This window comes from Oxyura jamaicensis, chromosome 3 (genome assembly GCF_011077185.1).
Source record: "Oxyura jamaicensis isolate SHBP4307 breed ruddy duck chromosome 3, BPBGC_Ojam_1.0, whole genome shotgun sequence".
Classification (NCBI taxonomy): Eukaryota; Metazoa; Chordata; class Aves; order Anseriformes; family Anatidae; genus Oxyura; species Oxyura jamaicensis.
In genome coordinates, this window is record NC_048895.1 from 47,694,165 (window position 1) to 47,714,850 (window position 20,686).

The 20,686-nt window shown below is 36.6% G+C and overlaps 1 protein-coding gene across 2 annotated transcripts in view; it reads left to right on the plus strand.

The window, feature by feature from the left end:
• PRKN (parkin RBR E3 ubiquitin protein ligase) overlaps window positions 1–20,686 on the plus strand; it is a 743,993-nt gene that overhangs the window by 604,851 nt on the left and 118,456 nt on the right. For both annotated transcript variants that reach the window (XM_035323308.1, XM_035323309.1), the window contains exon 8: window positions 13,100–13,161. In XM_035323308.1, the coding sequence (XP_035179199.1) occupies window positions 13,100–13,161 (62 nt within the window). The remainder of the gene's footprint in view (window positions 1–13,099; window positions 13,162–20,686) is intronic.

Sequence of the window (20,686 nt, forward strand, 5' to 3'; positions counted from 1 at the left end):
TGCAACAGGAGGGAGCAGAATTAGAATGGGAAAATTATTTTAAAAACTTGTTGCATGAATGTAGCATCAACATGTCACAAGTAAGGCAAGGCAGACTTCTTGGCGTAACCAGTAAGGCAGGGAAAAGCTCTCTAAATAGTAAGTCACAGTTAGCTGCAGAAGCAGAGATAGGAAAATGATCAGTCACAGCAATCTGTAGCCAAGCATCAAAAATCCTGCTTTGCTCTTTTTTCTCTCTCCCCCTGTTTCCCTCAAAAGACATCCATCAAACTGCAATAGGATTTCTGCTGGCCGGTTGGTGTCTTGTAAATTGACAAGAGACAGGAGAATCACTTTGCCCGGAATCCCTGCTAAATTACATGAAAACAGGATTTATGCTGCATGTAAACTGTGTAAATCCAGTCAGCTTTTAAGTGGAAACCAATTTTGTAGTGTGTAAGTATCATTGATTTGTTAATCTGACAATTTTTTTAAACAAGCTGATGCGGATTAGCCAGTTCTGATTGTATGTCTCCTACAAGTCGTTTGAGTGCTGGACAGCTTTGTGAGCAAAGCACTAGAAATTAACCTTTGAGGCCCCTTCCTATAAATAAATTATCGATCCTTAAAAAAGAATCAGATAGTCTTGTTAAATATAGTTTTCTGTAGCCTGAGTCTAAATCCTGCCATACAGAATCATTTATCATAACTGGCGATCTTTTTTCCTGAAGCAGACAGGAGCTGAGCTACAATAGAAAGTAAATCCTACAGGAATTGGTACAGAAGAGCACTATGAAGAATTTCCATCTGTTTTGATGGTTAAGGGATGTTTTCTTTCCCCTCCAAATAATTCTAAGGGCTTTTAGCTTTTATGCATAGTTTTATTCAATCATCCTCAGTCAGCAAAAAAATGTCTCTGAAATTTTGCTCATGGTGGTATTCTAGAGCTAAGCATCTTTGCAGAAGGAATGAATTTCTGATCAATGACATAACAGACACAAGTGGAAAATACATATCTAGCAACGTAGTACTGAAAGGCAGAAGTGATACAGGGTTCAGTACTTAACATATAAAAGACTGCTCAGAAGTACTCTACAGAAAAAGTGGTTAACATGGTGTCAGAAGGTAAGTATACACATGGTGAGACCTAGTGTTGTTATTTTTTACAACTGCAACTCAAAGATCTACTGAAATGAAGCAAAGTCAAGCAAGCATTTTAATGACCTGAGGAAAGAAAAAAAAAAAAAAAAAAAAAAATGAACCTTATGGTTAGTTTCAATAACTTGACTTTCTGTTTTGCAAAAGGAAAGAAAAAAAAGTGAGGAGATTCATGCCTGAGCTTCTGGGGATTAGGGAGGGGGCAGGGGAGAGAGGGGATTCCAGGGGTGAAACCTTTTCTGACTTGGTTTATCAGGCTACTTCAGTGTTTGCATCAAAGTCAGAGATGCTTCAGTGTCTAGGTTAACAGTCATAGTGCCAAGCTATGTGAATCTAGAATCCTACTAGTTATACATTTTTTTTTTCCTGATTGGAAATGAATGATACAGTCATACCTGTACCAAGAGGAGAAAAAAAAAAAAAAAAAAAAAAGGACACATCCCAAGAAACACCATTCAGCTGGGCTCTGCACCCCCTCGGTCTCATACCTGCAATTAGTGAGGCTGGAGATGTGCTCTGTTGCAAGGTGGAGATGTGCTCTGTTGCAAGAATACAGATAAAAAGTGTAGCAGAGGGGAAAAAATGTGTAAGATCTAGATATGGGCCCAGTAATTCAAATATTAGAGGAAATATTGTCATACAAAGTGTCTAATTCAATGAGGATATACTGGACTTTTGTGATAAGGGAAGTATTGTTGAGTTTTAAAAGAGACGGACAAGACCACCTAATTACAAGGCATAGCATCTCTCTGTTTAAGGTGGTAAAGATAAAAAGTGCATGCTGTTGCTCTGGATTAACTCAGAAGTTATTTGTGGCCATGTAAGTACAGACGAGAAGGAGTATCCTCCAGTGTGGTGCGGCAGCTGTTCTGTAGCAAATTGCTAGTGTAATCTCATGAAATTGCTTGCACTAATTCACTTCAGCGTGCCGTTGAGCCTGTGATGGCATAACACAGCTATGGGGGGTTTCTCCTTCCCTCTACATAGCATTGTATCCAGCTTTCCTTGTGTTCCTAGTCCAGTGCAGCCATTGAGCTTGGGGTAGATTGTAACACCCTTGGACATTGATGGCCACAGTGCGAGAGCTGCAGCCTTTGTGCTATTGCAAGATCCCAGTGGGGCCTATCGGTCACGACAGCACGCAGCTGGCAGAAAAGTACTTAGCAAGGATTGTGCTTTCTCTTTATGAGAGGGACAAAATCAAATTAATTTGTGTATCAGCATGATGGCTAGCCAGAACAGAGTATTTTTCAATATTTTGCAGAATTGTGTGGGTATTTATAAACAGATATTCTTCTACCAGGTAGGAATTGTTCAGCATTCCTTCACTGGTATTAGTCTACTGGTTTTATCCCTCGTGATTGAAACGTTTATCCCTCTTGATGGAAAAAATAAAAAAGCACACTGGACTGGACTTCAGCTGTACAGTAAAAATGATAATTTTTTTTTTCTATTCTCAGTATTATTTTTGAAGTGTTGCAAAAAGAGAGCCGGATGTTAAAGTGTTTTGTTTATTTCATAGGCAAATAGTAAGTTGTGCGTCGTAAAAATGGATTGGCCATCTTTGATGTTCATTGACAGATCCACAGCAAAGCATTCTTTATGAGAAAACACTGCATTGCTAATAAAGTGATCCCAACAGCCGAGATTGTGCTGCTTAATTTGTTTCCATGGAGTGATATTATAATTCTGACATACTGAAAAATTGCCTCACAGAGACTCATATTGCATTTGTTGCTGAGTGCATGTTTGATATAACATTTGTTATTGTGGTGCTTGGGGTGTCTTCAGAGGAGTAATATTCTAAATGAACCTGGCTGTATTATCCCTTTAACATAGAATGGAATTTTGCATTAAATTTTCAGCTCATTTCAAATGTGTTTTGCCAGCTCATTTCAAATGTGTCTGCTCAAGAATAGGGCCAGTATATCAATATAAAATCAGAAAAATCCTTAAATCTCTATCTTTATCTTTATCTGAAGCTCTCAGGTCATTGCAATTCTTTTTTGTTAGACAAACAGACAGTGTGAACCCCTGTGTTTATGCCTGCCTGTCAGATTTTTTTATAGTAGAAACACGAATGACTCTAATGCAGGATTAACATGTCTCACACAATGTTATTAGAATTAGAATTAGACCTGACTAGAGAGTGACTTAATTTCTTTTTTCCTGTATATAATTTATATAATTTTAGATTTTATTCCACACCATCTTTTGCACTCACAGGTACATGCTACCTCTTATTTAGAGTGAATATTGAAAAGTATTTGTCTGTATTTGAACAGACAAAAATGAGAGGTGCTTATACCCCTTCTTCCCCCCCCCCCCCCCCCCCCGGGGGACTTCTGTGTTCTGAGCTGCCAGTAAAATGTAAAAGGATTGTACTATGATGTCCTATTAGATCTCAAGACTGGAAGGACAGTTTGTCTTGAACACAGGCATTTTTCATAATTGTGTTGCCTGCAGGGTTACCACCTGCCCTAATTTGATCTGATTAAGGTAAAATGCAAAACCATCCTCATTTCAGAAGTGGAACTTTGCCATATTCCATCACAGAGAGCAATAAGATGTGCATACATGTATTGCTGGTGCTGAGGAGGAAGAAAAATACTACAATTAGGTAACAATTAAAATTTCAACTCTGTTACAAGACTGCAGGTCACTTATAGACGATTGCTTCATTCTTTAATATTATTGAAATTATTTTCTGTCATGAAAACACCATGAAAGAGAGAAAATCATAGCCATTTCTCCAGATACATTTGTTCTATTCAGTGAGATATAATATATTCCACGGCTTTTTAGAGTTTTCTTTTGGTTGGATGGGTTTATTGTCCACGAACATTTATTTTTAGAGTAGCCTGGGCTTGCCTTGTAGTCTGAGTCATTTATGTAGCAATTTAAATATTTGTCTAAGCTCTCAGAAAAAGGCTGATGTTGAAGTCTTATAAATGCTGCACAGAGTAAAGGAATAGCATTTTTTATATAGTGTTTGGAGAGAATGACACCATATCCCTGGGAAAATAAAAAGAAATCCAAAAATAGCAAGAGAAAGCATTGCTGTTTCTGTGTCACCAAATATTGTTTGCCATTCTCCTTTCTCCAGTAGTAATTTTGTGCATGCTTATGCATTTGTGAGTAAGAGAATGATACCTACGTGTGTTCATCTTATATTTACTGTCAGTTGTATTTTGAGCTTGGCATATTGATTTTCCTCTACAGTGGACAGAAAATGACCTTTAAAAATAACATTTTAATATCATTTAACACTATTTTCTAATTAAGGAGATGGAAAGCTGTGTTTGTTCTCTGGCATCTGGCCACAACTTTCTGGATGGTACAATGGCTTATATAGTGTGTATAATAACTCACTTAGTAAAATATGAGTGAGAGGGGAATTTACTGCAGTGAGAATTGCTGAAACTGTTCTTTCTATCTGTCATTCCCCAAATTATAGGAAAACAGTTTTCTTATTTCAACTTTTAAGGGAGAATAGAAGAAATATTTACTCTCCAAGTCTTATTCTCAGCACTAGGGCTTTACAATATACTTTGATTATCAAGCTATCAGCTGGAAAATGCCTGGGTGAACATTGGTTTAATTTCAGCTTAGAAGCCTTTTAGTATTTTCTGTATTGCACCTGTTTAATTCTGGTATTCAGGATTGACAGTCTTTTCAAGACTTGCCCTTCAGCAGCTGGCAAATGGAATTCAAGTTTATTTTTTCTTTTTCTTTTTTTTTTTTCTTTGTGTTGACTTTTATTCAGGAATAGTTGGGTTTTCCCCAAGAAGACAATATCCTATCTTATAAAGTCTCTACCACATGCTGAAAGCTCCTGACCTCTCACTTGCCTTCTTAAAAGGACGGATCATCATCAAAGGCCAGTGCCAGCATGAAGGTGGGAATTTGAGAGAACAGAGTTTGCTTTGGAGATTTCAACTACTTTTTGAATAAAAGATAAGAAAACCTTTCATGAATCGAGCTGATTGAGCTAAAAACCTAGTATATCAAGACTGAAGAGTTTCTTTCAGGCCAGATCTCTACAATGAGATTTCTACTACCAAGGTTTATATGGCAGAAAGTATTGTGGCTTCCAAAAGGAGTGTAGAGCAGCTCTGTTGTATCTCAACTAAAAGAAAAAAAAAAATCTCCTGGGTTATGTTAGAAGCCTTAGACTTGATTTTCTGACTCTTTGATGTTCTGAAGAAATTGGAGGAGTAACTTTTGCTAGTTAAGTAGCATTAAAAAAAAAAAAAAAAAATGTTGCTTCTTTAAATTTTACTTTAGTTTGACAAAAGACAGTATTTGTGTTAAAAGAAGGAAGTCTACTTCCTTTTCCGGAGTTACTGTCTTTGAACAGCAAAGGTCCTTGTTCACTTTCTCATTACAGAAAGATAGAATGGATTTTATTTTGTTGCACAAGTTTAGTATTGATTCACCGACTTCACAGAGAATTGCATGAATGAATTTATGTCTATAATTTAAATTGGAAAATTGAGCAACCAGATGGTACAGACTATTAGTTAAATTAGTTTGCACTATTGCATGTTCACCATGAAGTTCAGTGCAACACTGAATTTCCTTCTCAGGAAATTCTGCCCCTTGAATGGACTCTTTTGACAGTTTATCATAATGTGGTAGAACATACACTGAAAACTGCCAGAGATATCAATCACTGGTATGTTGGTGTTATGGAGCTCAGTACAATTCAGGGTTTGAATGCTGATGTGAGTAAACCACTTGTTCAAGTCTGGTTTAAGTATTGTCTTATGCAAAAAGCAAACAAGCAAGCAGGTTCTAAACTGAAGTGGTCAATATTCCTGCTGATATTTTCTGCTGTAAAGATTTAAAGAAAGACTTTGGGAGGAAATGGCTAACATGGTTCATTACTTTCAGTCATTTGGCTCTAAAGCATCATTAAAAAAACAGTGAGTAGTAGCACAGTAAAAGCCAGAGCTCTATGCAGTGTGAGGAATCCAGGCCAACAAAAATCTCTCTAATCCATCTGAGATGCTCTACTTGCTACCAGTAGTCAAACTTTATGTGATCCTTTCTGATCTCTGTAGCGGTTCTTTTGCAGACTTTTTTTGCACAAGTACTTCAGGAGAGCAAGAATAGTTTTTGCATCTCCAGATGATTTGAAATTAAGAATCACATACAAACAAAAATGTAGCCTGTTCAGCTGGGCAAATACTATCTCTGATATCTGTCAGATTTTCTGTCTTGACAGTCAAGTTTTCAAGAAATATTCTTGAATATTAGCTTTAGTAACCTTTTTGATGGCAAAATAAAGTATCAGTCTTTTTGCTGAATTCTACTGTTGGAAAAGCCAGTGAGTACAAAAGAAAAAGAAAATGACCATAATACTGTTTGACAAGACTATTAATCAGGAGAAAAGGGTATTTAATTCTTAAATGAGGAAAAAAAAAAAAAAAAAAAAAAAGGCAGATTTCTTTTTTCAGATTAAGCTTTGCAAATGGGGAAACTTGATCTTATATTGTGCCTTTATTAGAACACAGTCTTTTTAACAAAGTATTACATTTCATTTAATTTTTTTGCTAGTGTGAACACATGTAAGCACCATTGACTTAATTGTTCCTATGCTAGTTTGTTTGAGCTGAAGAACTGCTCTACCTAGTTTTGCAGAGACTTCAAAAGACCTACAAGAAAGATTGTTACCATGCTGACCTGTGGGTATGTGAAGTCAAATGCAAGTATTGCTTGTTGTGCCCTCTAATACCCAGTGGCAGAGCTGAGCTTTGTAAACTAAATATATACTTGTTGACATCAAAAAGGCAGGATTCAATTTTCATTGCTTTTAAAAATATTTCCTTTTATATATTTTTTTTCTGAATGAATCTGTATTATTTAAACACTAACTCCTTTCAGGTACATACTTATTTTACCTTGCTGTCTACTTATTTAGACTACTGTACAGAAAAATATAATCTGGAAACTGATGTTATCAAAATGGCATGAACACAATCAAAGTACTCCATGTAATTTTTTACTGCAGTTTTTTGTTTTTAATGTTATTTCCTTCACCAGCTTTAACATGAACAGTATCAGATTTTGGCGTATTAAAGGGTGGTCTCCAGATTAATCTCTGCAGTCAACAGTGTATTTACAAAAAATAAATCATCCGATGTTTTAGTGTGTCCAACAGTCTGAATGCTTCTTGTAGCATTTGGGGATATTTCTGTAGCTAAGACATATTATACTGCCTGAGAAGAGTTCTAATTCCTGTAGGTAAGCACATATTTAGGCAAGGAAAGAGCCACTGTCCATCCTTTGAAGCGAAAGTCATTTAGTTTTCTTTCTTGGGGAAAAATGTTCCATGAGTGAACCCATCCCAATCACAATAGATCATCAAAATAGGTATGGGAAGGAAAGTGTGAGTGGACCCAAAATAATGGGTCTGAGAAATTCAGTTTGACCATGGAGTTCAAATACGTGATCAACACCGAGAATTCAGAAGGTAGATAAATAAAACATTTTGTTAAAAATAAATCAAAAGGTAAACCTACAGATTACAAGCTGATTTCAGGAGAGGGTCCTGAGCCAGACTAGTGATTTTATGATTAATGCTAGTTAGCAACAATTTATCTTACAGATAAAGTTGTGTGCCCACATGAAAACCATGCATTTTAAGACCTGCAATGGTAAGGCTTAGTCCTGGAGATGACATATTATTCACAGAACAGTTTTGTCACCTTCCTTTCTTTAAAAATTAAACCCTTCTTATACAAAAGATGATACCCAAGCTTTACGTTTGGTTACATACAAAAATGATCTAGATAACACTTAAAAGAGAAAAAAGCCAGTGGCTTACTATTAAAAAAAAAAAGAAAAAAAAAAAAAGAAAAAAAAAAAGTATTGCTCATTAAGATTGTTAAAAAAAAAAAAAAAGTCTGGAAAATGGTTATAATGACACACCTTTGAGGATTTAGTTAGAAGACATTTCTATAACTTTCACAATGCACAAGCAATATCCCAAACATAGGCTTATGTTCTGTAAACTATGGACTTGATATTCCGTGTAATATTTTTCACTTTTTAGTAAAATATTTGTGCATTACAGACAATCTCCTTAGTTTTGTATTTGTTCATGTTCATATAACTTCAAAAATGAGAAAAGGTCACTTGCAACATCCAGCCATTTAATTAACACAAATGCAATGAAGTCACTTCATCCTTTGAAATCATTGTCTGTTCCCAATGAGAGTGGCAGAACTGTCACCAGCATGGGATTGCTTTTGTCTGGAAGAGATGCTGACAATATAAAGGTTTTTTTCCATCTATATTCCAATTAGTTGAACAGGATGGAAGAGACTGGGAAAATGAGAGAACAACCAAATGCACACTAATCACAGGATTTCAAAGCCAGCAAATCTTTTTCGTGTTGTGTGAAAGTCTCTCCTGACTCCCCCTTCACATTTCCCACTTACCATTGCTGTTACTATTGCTCACAGTGCAGGGCTGGGCTCTTTTTGTTGGTCTGCTCGCCTCTTACTGAGCAGAGCTGGCTGTGCTGTGTTTTACTTTGCACATGGGGTCAGAGCCACTGTGTCCCACCACAGCAAGGGGCTGGCCAGGGGCTGTGCTCTGGAAGGAATCCCTTTATAACAAGCACCACTGAGCTGCAGGCTTCCCTCGTTACCTTCCCTTGCTGTGCACACACAGGAGGCCACAGGACACATCCCTCATCACTGTTACAGTGAAAGCACTGCCCTTAGAGTGTTGCTATGCCAAACATTTAGAACATATACTTTTTTGAATAGGAAGCATTATTCATATTTGTGCTTGTCAAACACAGTGTTACTCAGAGCAGTCAGAAAAACAGACACGTATCCATTAATTTTCTAAGCATGAAGCAGTTATTCTTGTGTATTTGAAATATTTTTCAGTTGCAAACTTGGTTTAGTAATTAGCACCGTGGAAAGACATCGTTTGAAGGACACTGATAGATATGCTTACAGAGTTGTGTTCAGAGCTCACAAAACGGTGTGTACTTTTTAGAATTAACAAGTGTTAATGCAGGCATAAATTTTAACTGAGAAAAATTGAAGTTATGGAAGTTCATAATATAAGTGCTCGGTTTAGTTCAAAGAAATAAACATTCTAGGAAAACTGATATGCTTAACATGAAGCACGTGCAGAAATTATTTGGATTGGAGTTACTGGGTGGAATTAATCTTATCTAACCTTAAAAATCTAAGAGTTGGTCATATATCTTATATAGTTGACTGAGACTCCACGATCAAGGGACTGAAATGGATACCTCCTTTGGGTCTATCTCAGACAAGGCGAATTACCCTTTGAAGGTTTATTTTTCCTTCTCCTATGGGGAGCTGGAGCCCAGCCATGTTGCAGCCTTGCTGGGGCTGGGGCTGGTAGCCCTGGGCTGTTGAGGGGTCCTGCGCCTGGGGGCAGGCAGGGACAGGAAAGGATGTATTTGCTGGTGCTTACATTGGCTGTCAGTATTTGTATTTGTAACAGCAGTCATTTTTTTGCAGTCATTTCACCAGGGTATGCAATATTAAAGGGTTGATTTCAGTTTTCCTCTGCCTTCTTACTGGAGAATATGTAATGCAAAGTGATAATTTTAGGTAAAAACAAAAACAGAAAGTGATTCTGTTTGAGAAAAAAATATGTGAAGATTTGGGTAATTAAATTGGTGGTCATTGGAATCACAGTTTAATTACAAGCGTAGCTGAAAATGTGTGTTCAGAGCAGTTCAAATCAGAGGATTTATGGTGTTAGGTTACATTAAGCTAGCCTTCTTAAATTTTGCTTTTTTATTCTTCTCATGGAGATACATTTCCTTATAGGAACAGATTAAAAATATATTTATATATTTATGAAAAGAATACCACAATGTAATTTTTAAATGTAAAGTTATAATTTTCTGTAATTTTAAGTAAACCTATCATTCATAAGTGCAGCATTTGGAGTGAAGTAATAATGCAATGTGGGAATCAAGCAACAATAAAATGATTAAAACAAGCAATCTGGGATCTGATAGAACATTTAGAAAAAAAAAATAATATGCTTAAATTTAATTTAAGCAATAAATTAAAGCTTAAATAAACCAAAGACATTGCTTACAGTGGGTTTATAGAGCTGCTGGTGCTTTGAACTGGGTATCATCCTCTCATGATTTAGTTTCCTGCCTAGACTCAGGCTCATTCCTAAACCATCACATTAATTTTATTGGTCTTATTCCTCGAGGTTCAATATAGTTAAGTCAGAGGAAAAAGCGATATAAAAATAATAATAATAATAAAGATTTGGGTAAATTGTATAGTTCTTGCACCTTGTTCTGCTTCCACAGCAGTCAAAGACCTGTAACAGCCATTGTAGGCAAGAACATATGAAACACAGAGGTTTGAATGTCAGTTGAAAGAGTGAACTAATAAGCCCTTTAGCTGTCATTTTATCAGTCTACAGATATCCTCAATCCCAAGTTTTGGCTACTGATTAAAGGCAATTAATTGTGCATGCCTTTGGGTGTCTGTTGAAATTTCTTGTATGTCTGTGGTTTTTTTCAAATAATAATTGGGAAAGTGGAATTGGAAGGTTTCAGTAATTGTTGAGGCTCTCAAATATAAGGATTTCTGTTCTACAAAGGCAATAAAAATTAATCCTCAAAGTATTCTCCACAAAACAGCATAAATCTATAAAGTGTGGATTATTTATTTCATGTGGCAAGTGCAAGTTGCAAATCAGTCTCAGAAAATTCATTTTTCTTTTAAGATTTGGTGTGCACAGTTTGTCAGTGAACCCAGTGCTGTGCTTAATTTGTATTAATTTTCAGGTTTCCAGGTATGTTTGCATATGTATGTGTAAGTTGACAAATATATGGGTATTTTTGCATGTGTCATGGAAAGTTCTTAATGCTCTTCAACAGAATATGTATTTTCTCTTTCTCTGTATGCTAATATATGTTTTACACAATTTTTAACAAAGATTCTTGGTTCCAAAGTGTTAACAGTCTCTAACATGGGAGAAAGAAAGGATACAGGTAAACAGCTCACATAAGGATGATTACATAAATTGTGCAAGAAGAGGGCAAAGTGGGGTAGACTTCTGGGAGAAATATATGTTTGAAAAATATGATTTCAAGGAGAGCAGGAAGAAAAAAAATCTTGCTAGGCAAGAAAAGGGAAACTCCCCCATCTTAAGGAATTTAGTGAACAACAAAATGGGAAAGATAAGAGAGGAAAAAGACTGGTTGAAGAAAAAGTAATAAAGACAGAAAGAAGCAGTGACAAGCAAAAAGTTTAGCCATTGTTTGAAAGTTAGCATCTCTTGTGGATTAGCATATGGTATTATATAAAATCTGTTATCCTTAATGGTTAGAAATTCCTGTAGCAGTGTACAGTTGATTCATATATTTCAGTAAAAGTGACATAAAGAAAAATTACATAGGATCTTGAGGGCAGGAGAGAGGAACTGCATTTTAGGCAGTGATTTCTGATCTAAAACACAGAGAATTCAACTGCTCTGGGCTACAAGTCAGGCCAAGATCAAGAATTTAGTGAGACAGAGCAGTTGATACATTTGGGGTTTGGATGAAGTTGAAGATGGAAATGGAAATCTCACAGAAAATGGATAGAAAAATAATGGTAGAAGTAGTAAGGATGGCTTGGTGATGAAGTTATGCTGATGGTGCATTCTCCATATGTAGCTCCTCTGAATGGAGATAGAATATTTACCAGTGATAATTTGTTTAGAATACCATTTAAATCAGCTTGCTAGGTCTAAAAAGTTATACCACTGAAAGACTTGTACTACTACAAATGTGTCTAAACCAGGATTTTTGCCTTTCTAGTTATGTTGCTTGCAAGTATAAAGGTTTGACCCTTTGTATCCCTAACACAGCTATGCCAGCAGGAGTTGTAAATGTAGGCCATGCCTCATTGCCTTTGAGTGAAGCCACAGTGCTAACAGAGATTTCCTGACAACTGTCTCCAAATTCATTTACATCCTTTTAATAGGAGTCACTAAGGGTGAGAGGTAACCATTTGTAGTTACATCAGCAGAAAAGCAGGTTGATAAAAATCTTAGTTCTTCCCATGTTCTGAGAACTCTGCTTTTAATCCCTTTTAAGGAAGTTTCTCTGTTCACCAGCAGATGCCTCAATTTATGGTAAGAAGAATAAAGCCCAGATTGCTTTCACAGTCTGCATTTTTATCCCTCACCAGAATTGAGTCTAGTAGTGTACAAAACTGAGTTGCATGTTTGGATTTCATCACCAGAAAGGTAACCGCAGTCTGAACAGCTCAGCGAAGTGTGTAGCATCTAGCAAGACATACTCTTTCATTCTGGCAGGTACAGATGTGAAAGGCTGTAACCACTGAACATTAAACTGATTGCAAAGTTCTGGCAAATCTCTCTTCTGCATGTGTAGTTGGTTTGTGTATTGCACCTGTGGGTGACAACTATATCTGTGTGAAATGGATTATGTTGGTGAGAGCCAAAAGTAAAGTGATCTGTGGGGCCTGCAGAGCCTGTGAAATCCTTCAGGGAAGTCTATACAACTCTTAGAGATGAGTCCAAACCTGGTGTTTAAATCAGAATTCAGCTTTGGGCAGCTCCAAGGTTTTGATGTAAGTACCTCTTTTAACAGGCTTGTTGGCTTACACTAAGGGTTGGTGTTATCTGGCAGCCAGTGCTGCCCTTTTCATCTTGTTTTTGATTCTAGTCCTTTGGGGAAAGGGCTAAAATATACAGAATATAACCTTTCTAAGCATTCTTGGTAGCGTGCTCTGAAATGTGAAGGGATTATTTGATGGATGGTTTTCAACATTCTGGTGCCTACAGAACCATGGCTTATCTTCCTAATCTTCTAAATCTAATGTAATCTGTATATTCTATCCTCTCTGCATCTATGTATTTTATAGCTGAAACCACACCGGCAGGGAACTCTAAAGTGCCTGGTTTTGTTTCTTTCCAACAGCTGGCTGTCCAGATTCCTTGATTAAAGAGCTTCATCACTTCAGGATTCTGGGAGAAGAACAGGTGAGTTAGCATCTCAAAGTCAGCATCTTAATGTCATGAAAGATAGACACTAATGAGACAGTTTTGTCTCTCTCCAGGGATGCAAAGTGTGTCTCATGACCCCCAGTGACCTGAAATGTGGGGGAAAAAACACATAGGAGATATTTGTGATTTTTTTTTTTTTCATTCTATCCATCAGCCTTGACAGGTTATTAATTGGTACATCTGCTACCTGCCACAGCTTTTCAGCTTTGGACTACAGCAGTTAACAGGCTCTCTAAAACAGCAAATAGACAAACAATCTGACTAAGGGCCTGATATTTACAGCTACTTGATATCCATCTCTTTCTGTGGCCTCTGGTCTCTTTTAACAGTATGTTTCTCATTCATCATATCTGTGCTTTGCACTGACAAAACCGTTTCTATAGGGGGATTTTACGAAAGCATGTGAGGTGTGCTTTACCACACTCACAAGATGGTCATAGTTACTATTTTATTAATAATTAAATTGATGTACAGAGATATTGAGAAAATAGCCTTAAATGTCAAGAGACAAGCTGAATTTTCAAATACCCAGTGCTTCTGAAATTCAAGTTGTCCTTGCCTCAAGTATCTTCCCTAATGTTACGGGTTATGAAGCCCAGCTGCCTAACACAGAATTGCTGTGGGTACTGGGGACCAAGGACCTGAAAGGTCAGCATTAGTGTGCTGTACATCAGAATATTTGCATCTGTTAATGAACCTAGCCCCGAGGGGCTTGCACAAAGATATGTGAAGGCTGTGATAGGAGAAAGTCCTTAAATGTTAATTCAAAGTATGATCACTTAGCTGTTACAGCAGATTATATTGCCTAGTACACTCTGTTGCTCCACCTTTCTATTTCACTATCCTGCAGGCATATTTTTATTATATGTAGGACTGCTGGTTACATTTTGTAGATTTCCAGTTTTCCTTCACCAGTCTCCCTCTTCAGTTGTTAAAAAAGTCAAATGCATAAGTCCTCAGGAGAACAGCTTCTCAACAAGAAGGCAACATGAAGGGGAGTGTGGAAGGATTTGTCTGACAGGAATGGAAAGAAAGACAGAAAACAGGGTAGGCCAGAGGAAAGACTGGAAGCAGGAATCTGATGAGACTGAGGATTCAGGAAGAGGAAATAAAAGAAATTGAGACTGGGATTGATGGGGCTGCAAGACTGGTGAGAACCAGCTGACAAATGGAGGGCAGAGCAAGATGAAGTTTGGAACCCTGGAGAGATGAGACTGTCTGGTCAGATATGGTAGAAGTAGAAACCAGAGTGGTAGGGATAAGAGTCTGACAATAAGCTGGGACCAAGAACTGGAAGGATAAGGTAAAGAAACTTGCTGGAAGAGACTCGTAAATAAAAGATCTGTGTTAAACGAGCTGCCCAAGGGAGTGAACTGGGCTAGGAGGAGAGGGAGCAAAGCAGAGATTTGAAGGTGAATTAAGAAACAGATAAACCAAGAGACAGTAGGAGTGAGAGGGCTGAACCAGGCAGAATTTGTTAGCTCTGCTGGTAGAGGTCCGAGGATGGATTCGTAGATCCCAGCATTGATAATAACCACTGGCAGAGCAACATAATTTAGTTGATGAACATTATTTTATTTTATTTTATTTTATTTTTTATTTTTGTGTGTGTGTGTGTTTTTTTTTCCTGTTTGCTTTTTAGAAAAGGAAGTGGTAGACATAAAAATGAAGGCTAAAAGAGTTAAGAGTGCCAATCAAGAATTCAGACCTTAGGAAATGTCAGATTTAAGATTGCAGCTTTGTAATCTGATTGCTTTCTCTCTTTATTTCACTCACCTACATCTTCGCATTAAGAGAGTATTAAATTATACGGTCATATATATGAACTACAAAGGTGAGATGATGTAATCCACGAGGAACCTTAAAGGAAAAGGCAATTAATTTCTGTCCAATAATAAGAGAAGTCTTGAGGAGAGTGGAGGAGTTTGATGAATAAAGCCTTACTATAAAGTACTATATTTTTGCCACTTAGAATATTTTTGGTATTTTTACTGACCTTTGTAATGAAATTACTCCTCTTTGTAGTGCCTACACCTAAACAGATGAAAAATGTTTGCCACCATGCATTAGGAGTGTAAAACTATGCAGATGGAAAGTTGTTCTACAAAATAGATCTAACCTATAAAAGTTTGTCTTTCTCTGAAACTAGATACACTAACAGGTTATTTGGATACAATGAGTATCATTACAGACTTAATAAATGCCTTTGCAACTAGTGAACATTTCCATGCCATTTGAATTATTCGATGAGCAGACAAAACCATGAAGCATAATGCAATTATGTTCTCTCCCCACAAAAGCTTTGTTGTCATGAGTTTAGTGATGACCACAGTAGCCCTTGTTTGAAATTAACATGCAGTTTGACAGTTAGGGAGAAGCTGGTGCAAAAACAAGGTAAAAAAAAATAATAAAATACATCCTAATTAATTTTGGGCAAATTCCTTGTTCATATGACTATCAAATTATTTCTCATGTGTGTTTACTTATGCATTTGCTTTTCAAAAAAAATAATGTCATTTTCTGTTATCATTCATTCTAGTTAGAAGAAAAATCATAATTAATTATGACCCTCTTTTATTCAAACTAATTAAAATTTCAGCATTATTAGTCTACATATATTTTCTTCAAATCCAAGCAACAGTCAAGGAATAATAGGGGCATGTTACTGCTACATGTCCAAACTTGATTTATTTTTAAAATGCTTATGTATTTAAGGCCAGATTATTAAAGCAGAATGAACTATTGTGATAATCTTTTCTGATCTCCTTTAGAATCCACATTACATGACTTTCTTGGATTAATTCTTGTTTAAACTGCAGTATATTGCTGAGAAAAAAATCCATTATTTGTTTACAAATCACTTACAAACATTAGATCCTGCTATACCTTTCAGTAGTGAAAAACAAAAAATTTGCAGCATCTTTTCTTTCCACCACTCTACGGCACCAGTACATCTGCTATTCCTCAATGTCTAGATCCTTTAAATTTCAAATTCCCTCTGTTCTATCATGAGGTAATAAGTGATCATCGTACAAACAAATAAAGTGAAACCTATGCATATGACTTAAAGTAATTACTGGAAAGGTGGAATAAAGTCAGGAATCTATAACTTCAGGACCTCTTTGGAAGTACACCTGCCTAATGATGTTTACCTATGTACACTTATACTTCAGATATGGCATGTTAATTTTGTGTTACTCTAGATACATAATCAAAATGCCACGCAGCACCAAGACAAATGTCTTAGATAAGTCTGCTTCATCAACTCTCTTACTTTTATCAACCAAATTTCAGTCAAATTAAAGTCAATCAACTGTTTCTAATACAAAACAGTGGTCTCTACCATGTCTTGACTGCATATTTGTTTCATGTATATAGTAAGCATATATAATTTTTATTGATGTCATGAAGAGATAAAGGTGTTGAGAAGCTTATACAATCAAGCCACTGGAAAATGTGTCTGCCTACCTATCTGTCTATCCAAATAAACTGTTTCTTTATCTAAATGTAAGTACTGAAGGAAAACTAACACTGAGGAAAAAAAAAAAAAAAAAAAAAAAAAAAAAAGGCTTTTTATTTTACTTGAAATGTGAAGAGTTGCTGATTAATCTAATATTTGCAGTACGTTCCATGATAATAAAACCATTGCCCAAATAGTCTAAAATCTCAATAGTCTTGAGGACATGTAAATTTCCCATGTCTCCTATTTCCTCAGGCATGTGCATTACAGGACATTCATTATTGCCAGAAAGTCTATCTTTTAAGGTTTAATCAGTGGCATCAAGATAATTTTTAATGAGGGAATTATTTTTAAACTTTATGAAAAGAGGTAATCATAGTCTATGTGGTGAAATAGAAGAGTACAAGACCCACTGGTACATGATACACATTTTGGATTTACCACATAATTTACCACATAAAATTGGCTTCCAAAGTAATTGTTTTAAAATACAACACAGATACATTTAGCAACAGATTGCTACCCCCACTTGATACTTGGTACTTTGAAAAGGTGCCAGAGAGTATGACCTAGAAAAGTCTCCAAAGGTAAGCCACTTCTGGAGCTGGTGAAAATGAAAGGGCTTCTTCATGTCTTGGATCTTTATTCTTTTCCCAGTTTCTAGTTTCCTACAGGATTATATGAGTGGAAAAGATGCAGTAAAAGTTCAGAAAGCAGCTTTGACTGGTTTGTTTTGGAACACCTTTTAACAGACTGTCCCAGTGCACAGAAGTCCGCATAAAGCAAAGAGACTCTCCTGGCCATGCAGCCTCAGGAAGGGGAAAACCTGAAGCTTTCTAACTGGTCTTAGCTTTGTTGAGCTTTTTCTTGCAATTCAGTCTCACTATTCCTAATCCATAATTTTTCCCCTAGCATAATGGATGCAGTCCAACCTGCTGTCTAACCACTTCACTTCATAGGTACCTAGAGATACTTTCAGGATTGGGATGAAAGATTTATTAACTGGGGAGCTATTGAAAAAAAGCACAATATAAGAAAGTTATAGTCTTCTGCAGTAGCCATTTGCCATGTCAGGCTGGCTGCCCCTGCAGGTAAACGCAAATAATTCTATGAGTCGTGATCATACAAGCTGCTAGCAAAAATATGTTAAAGATGCAGTAAATATGGGCTCTGTCCAAATGCAGTGTAAGGCAGGTAACTCAACAAGCCAGCGCCAGAGACAGCAGAGAGAACACTTTAATTCAGACCTTAGCACTGTAATATACCCACAGAGCAACTGAACTCTTACAGAGTCTCGTAATGACTCTCTGAGAAACTTCCCTCTTCTTCCCAAAGTGATAAAAAAAAAAAACTACCCTTATTTAATTGTTTAAATGGAATATTGTGATTCAGGAATAAAATTGCAGCTACATCTGAAGGCTGGAAGGGAAAACAATTGCAAAAGCAGTCTGCTGCTTTACCTGAGTGCCCCCAACAGGTCACAAAACAGATGAAGCAGATGACATGCTAGTGGCAAGAAAAGAAGCTGCAAAGTAATGTATAGCTATGCTTCTCTGCTATATCATCTGCTCTGACAACTTTGCAGAATGTATTGGCCAGTTTCTTGATATTTTGACAGGGGAATGATCAATTTTAACAGATCTCTCCTATCAGCTGTTACAGCAGCTCACAGCACTGCTCACTTTTTTCTTCAGAAATGTTGTGGGTGTTTATATCCCTGGAATCAGAGCAAGCTGGCATGGAGACTTTTTTTTTTTTTTTTTTCCCATCTCTCTCTCTCTCTTTTTTCCTTTTTTTTTTTTTTTTTTTCCTCATTTACTTGTAAGTTGGGCAAAACTTAGGCAAAGGAATACACTGTTGTGAAAATCTGTAGATACACATTCCCGTGTTTATCAAATGTGGTGTGGGATTGTACTAGCTTTTGCTGTGACCTTAGGAGATATGGGAATCTAGTACTAAAATAAAGCAATGTGGACAAAAATTGTGTAACATTAATTTGGGTTTTATAAGGAATTTGCAATATGTGTGTGTGGCAAGGAGAAGTTTCTCATGATTTTTTTTTCATGCAATATTTGCTGGAGTATCTTTTTTAAATATATGTTACAGATTAGTAGTGTAAAGTCATTCTGGAATTAATTGTTGTGATATCTACCCATTCAAGAAAAAGTAACATCATGTAAGAGTTCTAATTTATCAGCTGAGTTTAATGCTGGAAAATGCCAAATGTGATCATCAAAATAATTGTGGGTGAAGAATTTTTGGAAGCTATGTGTGAAACTATCAGACACCTCTCAGTAATTCACATACAGTTTAAAAAAAAAAAAAAGAGAGAGAAAAAGAATTTTTCACTGAATAATTTCTCCAGTTCATAATTACTAAAGCAAAACTGTTTTGTAATTATTCTTAAGTCTGTATGAGTAGACTTTCCTACAGCTCAGTGCTTTCCCACTTGACTTCAGCTACTGTACTGCGAATGATGCATCTCTCAGTTTCTTCAAATTTTCTCTTCAATGTCTGTCTGATTTCTGTCTGTTCTAATTAGCTCATTTTTTGGTTTTGTCATCACTATCCCATCACTCTCTCTCTAAAACTGAAGTACTGCATTTAACTTCTTAATGTTCCTTACATTCTTTACACTTTCTTTTTATATAGCTGGAACTATACAACAAACATTGCAGTCTTACAATTTCATATGACCAGTGATTTGACTCCCTTCTCTTTCCATGCTATATCTGTTTTTCATGTCCTCTAGCCCTCTTCTTCTCTAACTTCAGCGGTAACTCGAATCCATGTGAGTTCCTCATCTTTGCCTCTTCTGAGTTATCAGAACTTCATTCTCTTTGAGTTCTTGTCATAGACAGGGCATCTCTATTTTCTTATCCTTTTTCTCCATGTTGTCTGTGCATTAGAGAAGTGAGAGTAATTTATTTTTGGTCCAATAGCTGAAATTAAAAATGGGAGAAAGTACATGTGATCAAAACTAATTTAAACGACATTCTTTTCCTGTCAAAAAAACAAACAAAAAGTCTTTTGTCCAAATTTCTGTTGTTTACTTGTCTGTAGAACCTACCAATGAAAAAAATGTTACTAAAATGTTACTAAATTCAGAGAGAAGATCTGAATCCCAATATTCAGTGTCTCAGGTGGATGTATTGTAGCAGGTGAGACTTCGTATATCCCTTGGGTGACCTTGATCTGCTTTCATGGACTGTGCGTATGTTTACTCTTGTGGCCTGAGAAATGTAATTCTTTGGAACCAGAGTCTACTTCAGTGAATCTCAGTTGCATTATTTACAACATTATCTGTTACAAGACTTGATGGTTGTCATCTGTAGGGGACAAAGGAATGTGGATTCAAGTTCCACAAGCATCAGAAGGAACTGAATGTTAATCTCCAGCATTCAGTCTATCCAGACTGATCCCACAAATACCTGCTGAAAGATAACATAACAAATTTACAATAGATTTTTAATATGGTGTCAAACTATACGCTGTGCTTAGTTAACTTTCCTCACTGCATCATATTGCTTCTCATATATTCAGTCTGATTTCCCATACAGCCTTCTCCAGTGTCCTCTCTTCTCAGTATTTTATTCTTCATACTCCTCACCTTGTGCCTTCTTCCATATCATTCTGCAAACTGCAGTCTTCCATTTCTTTCCTCCTCTCTGTTCTAGTTTCATTTTGTCCATAAATTGTGTTGCATTGGTCCAGTCATGGTTTTTTATCTAAGTTGGTTTCTTCAGACTGCCTTGCCCACCTTTCTATGACTGTCCAAAGTCAGGCAAATTCCAGCCCTGTGGAAGATGGTTCACTTTCTGGACTTTTCTGTGGTGCTCAGTGCCCCTGAGTGAACAAGGAGCTGATGCTCTGAACTTGTTCATCACATCTCCTCCCTGGCCAGCAATGGAGCCCAGAAACTCAGGAAAAATAAAGTAAGAGCGGCCCAGTGAACCAGCTAATGGTTGGACAACCACATCAGTCGATCTCTTTTTAACTGTATTCTAAGTCATCAACATGATGCCTTTTTTTTTGTAAGTA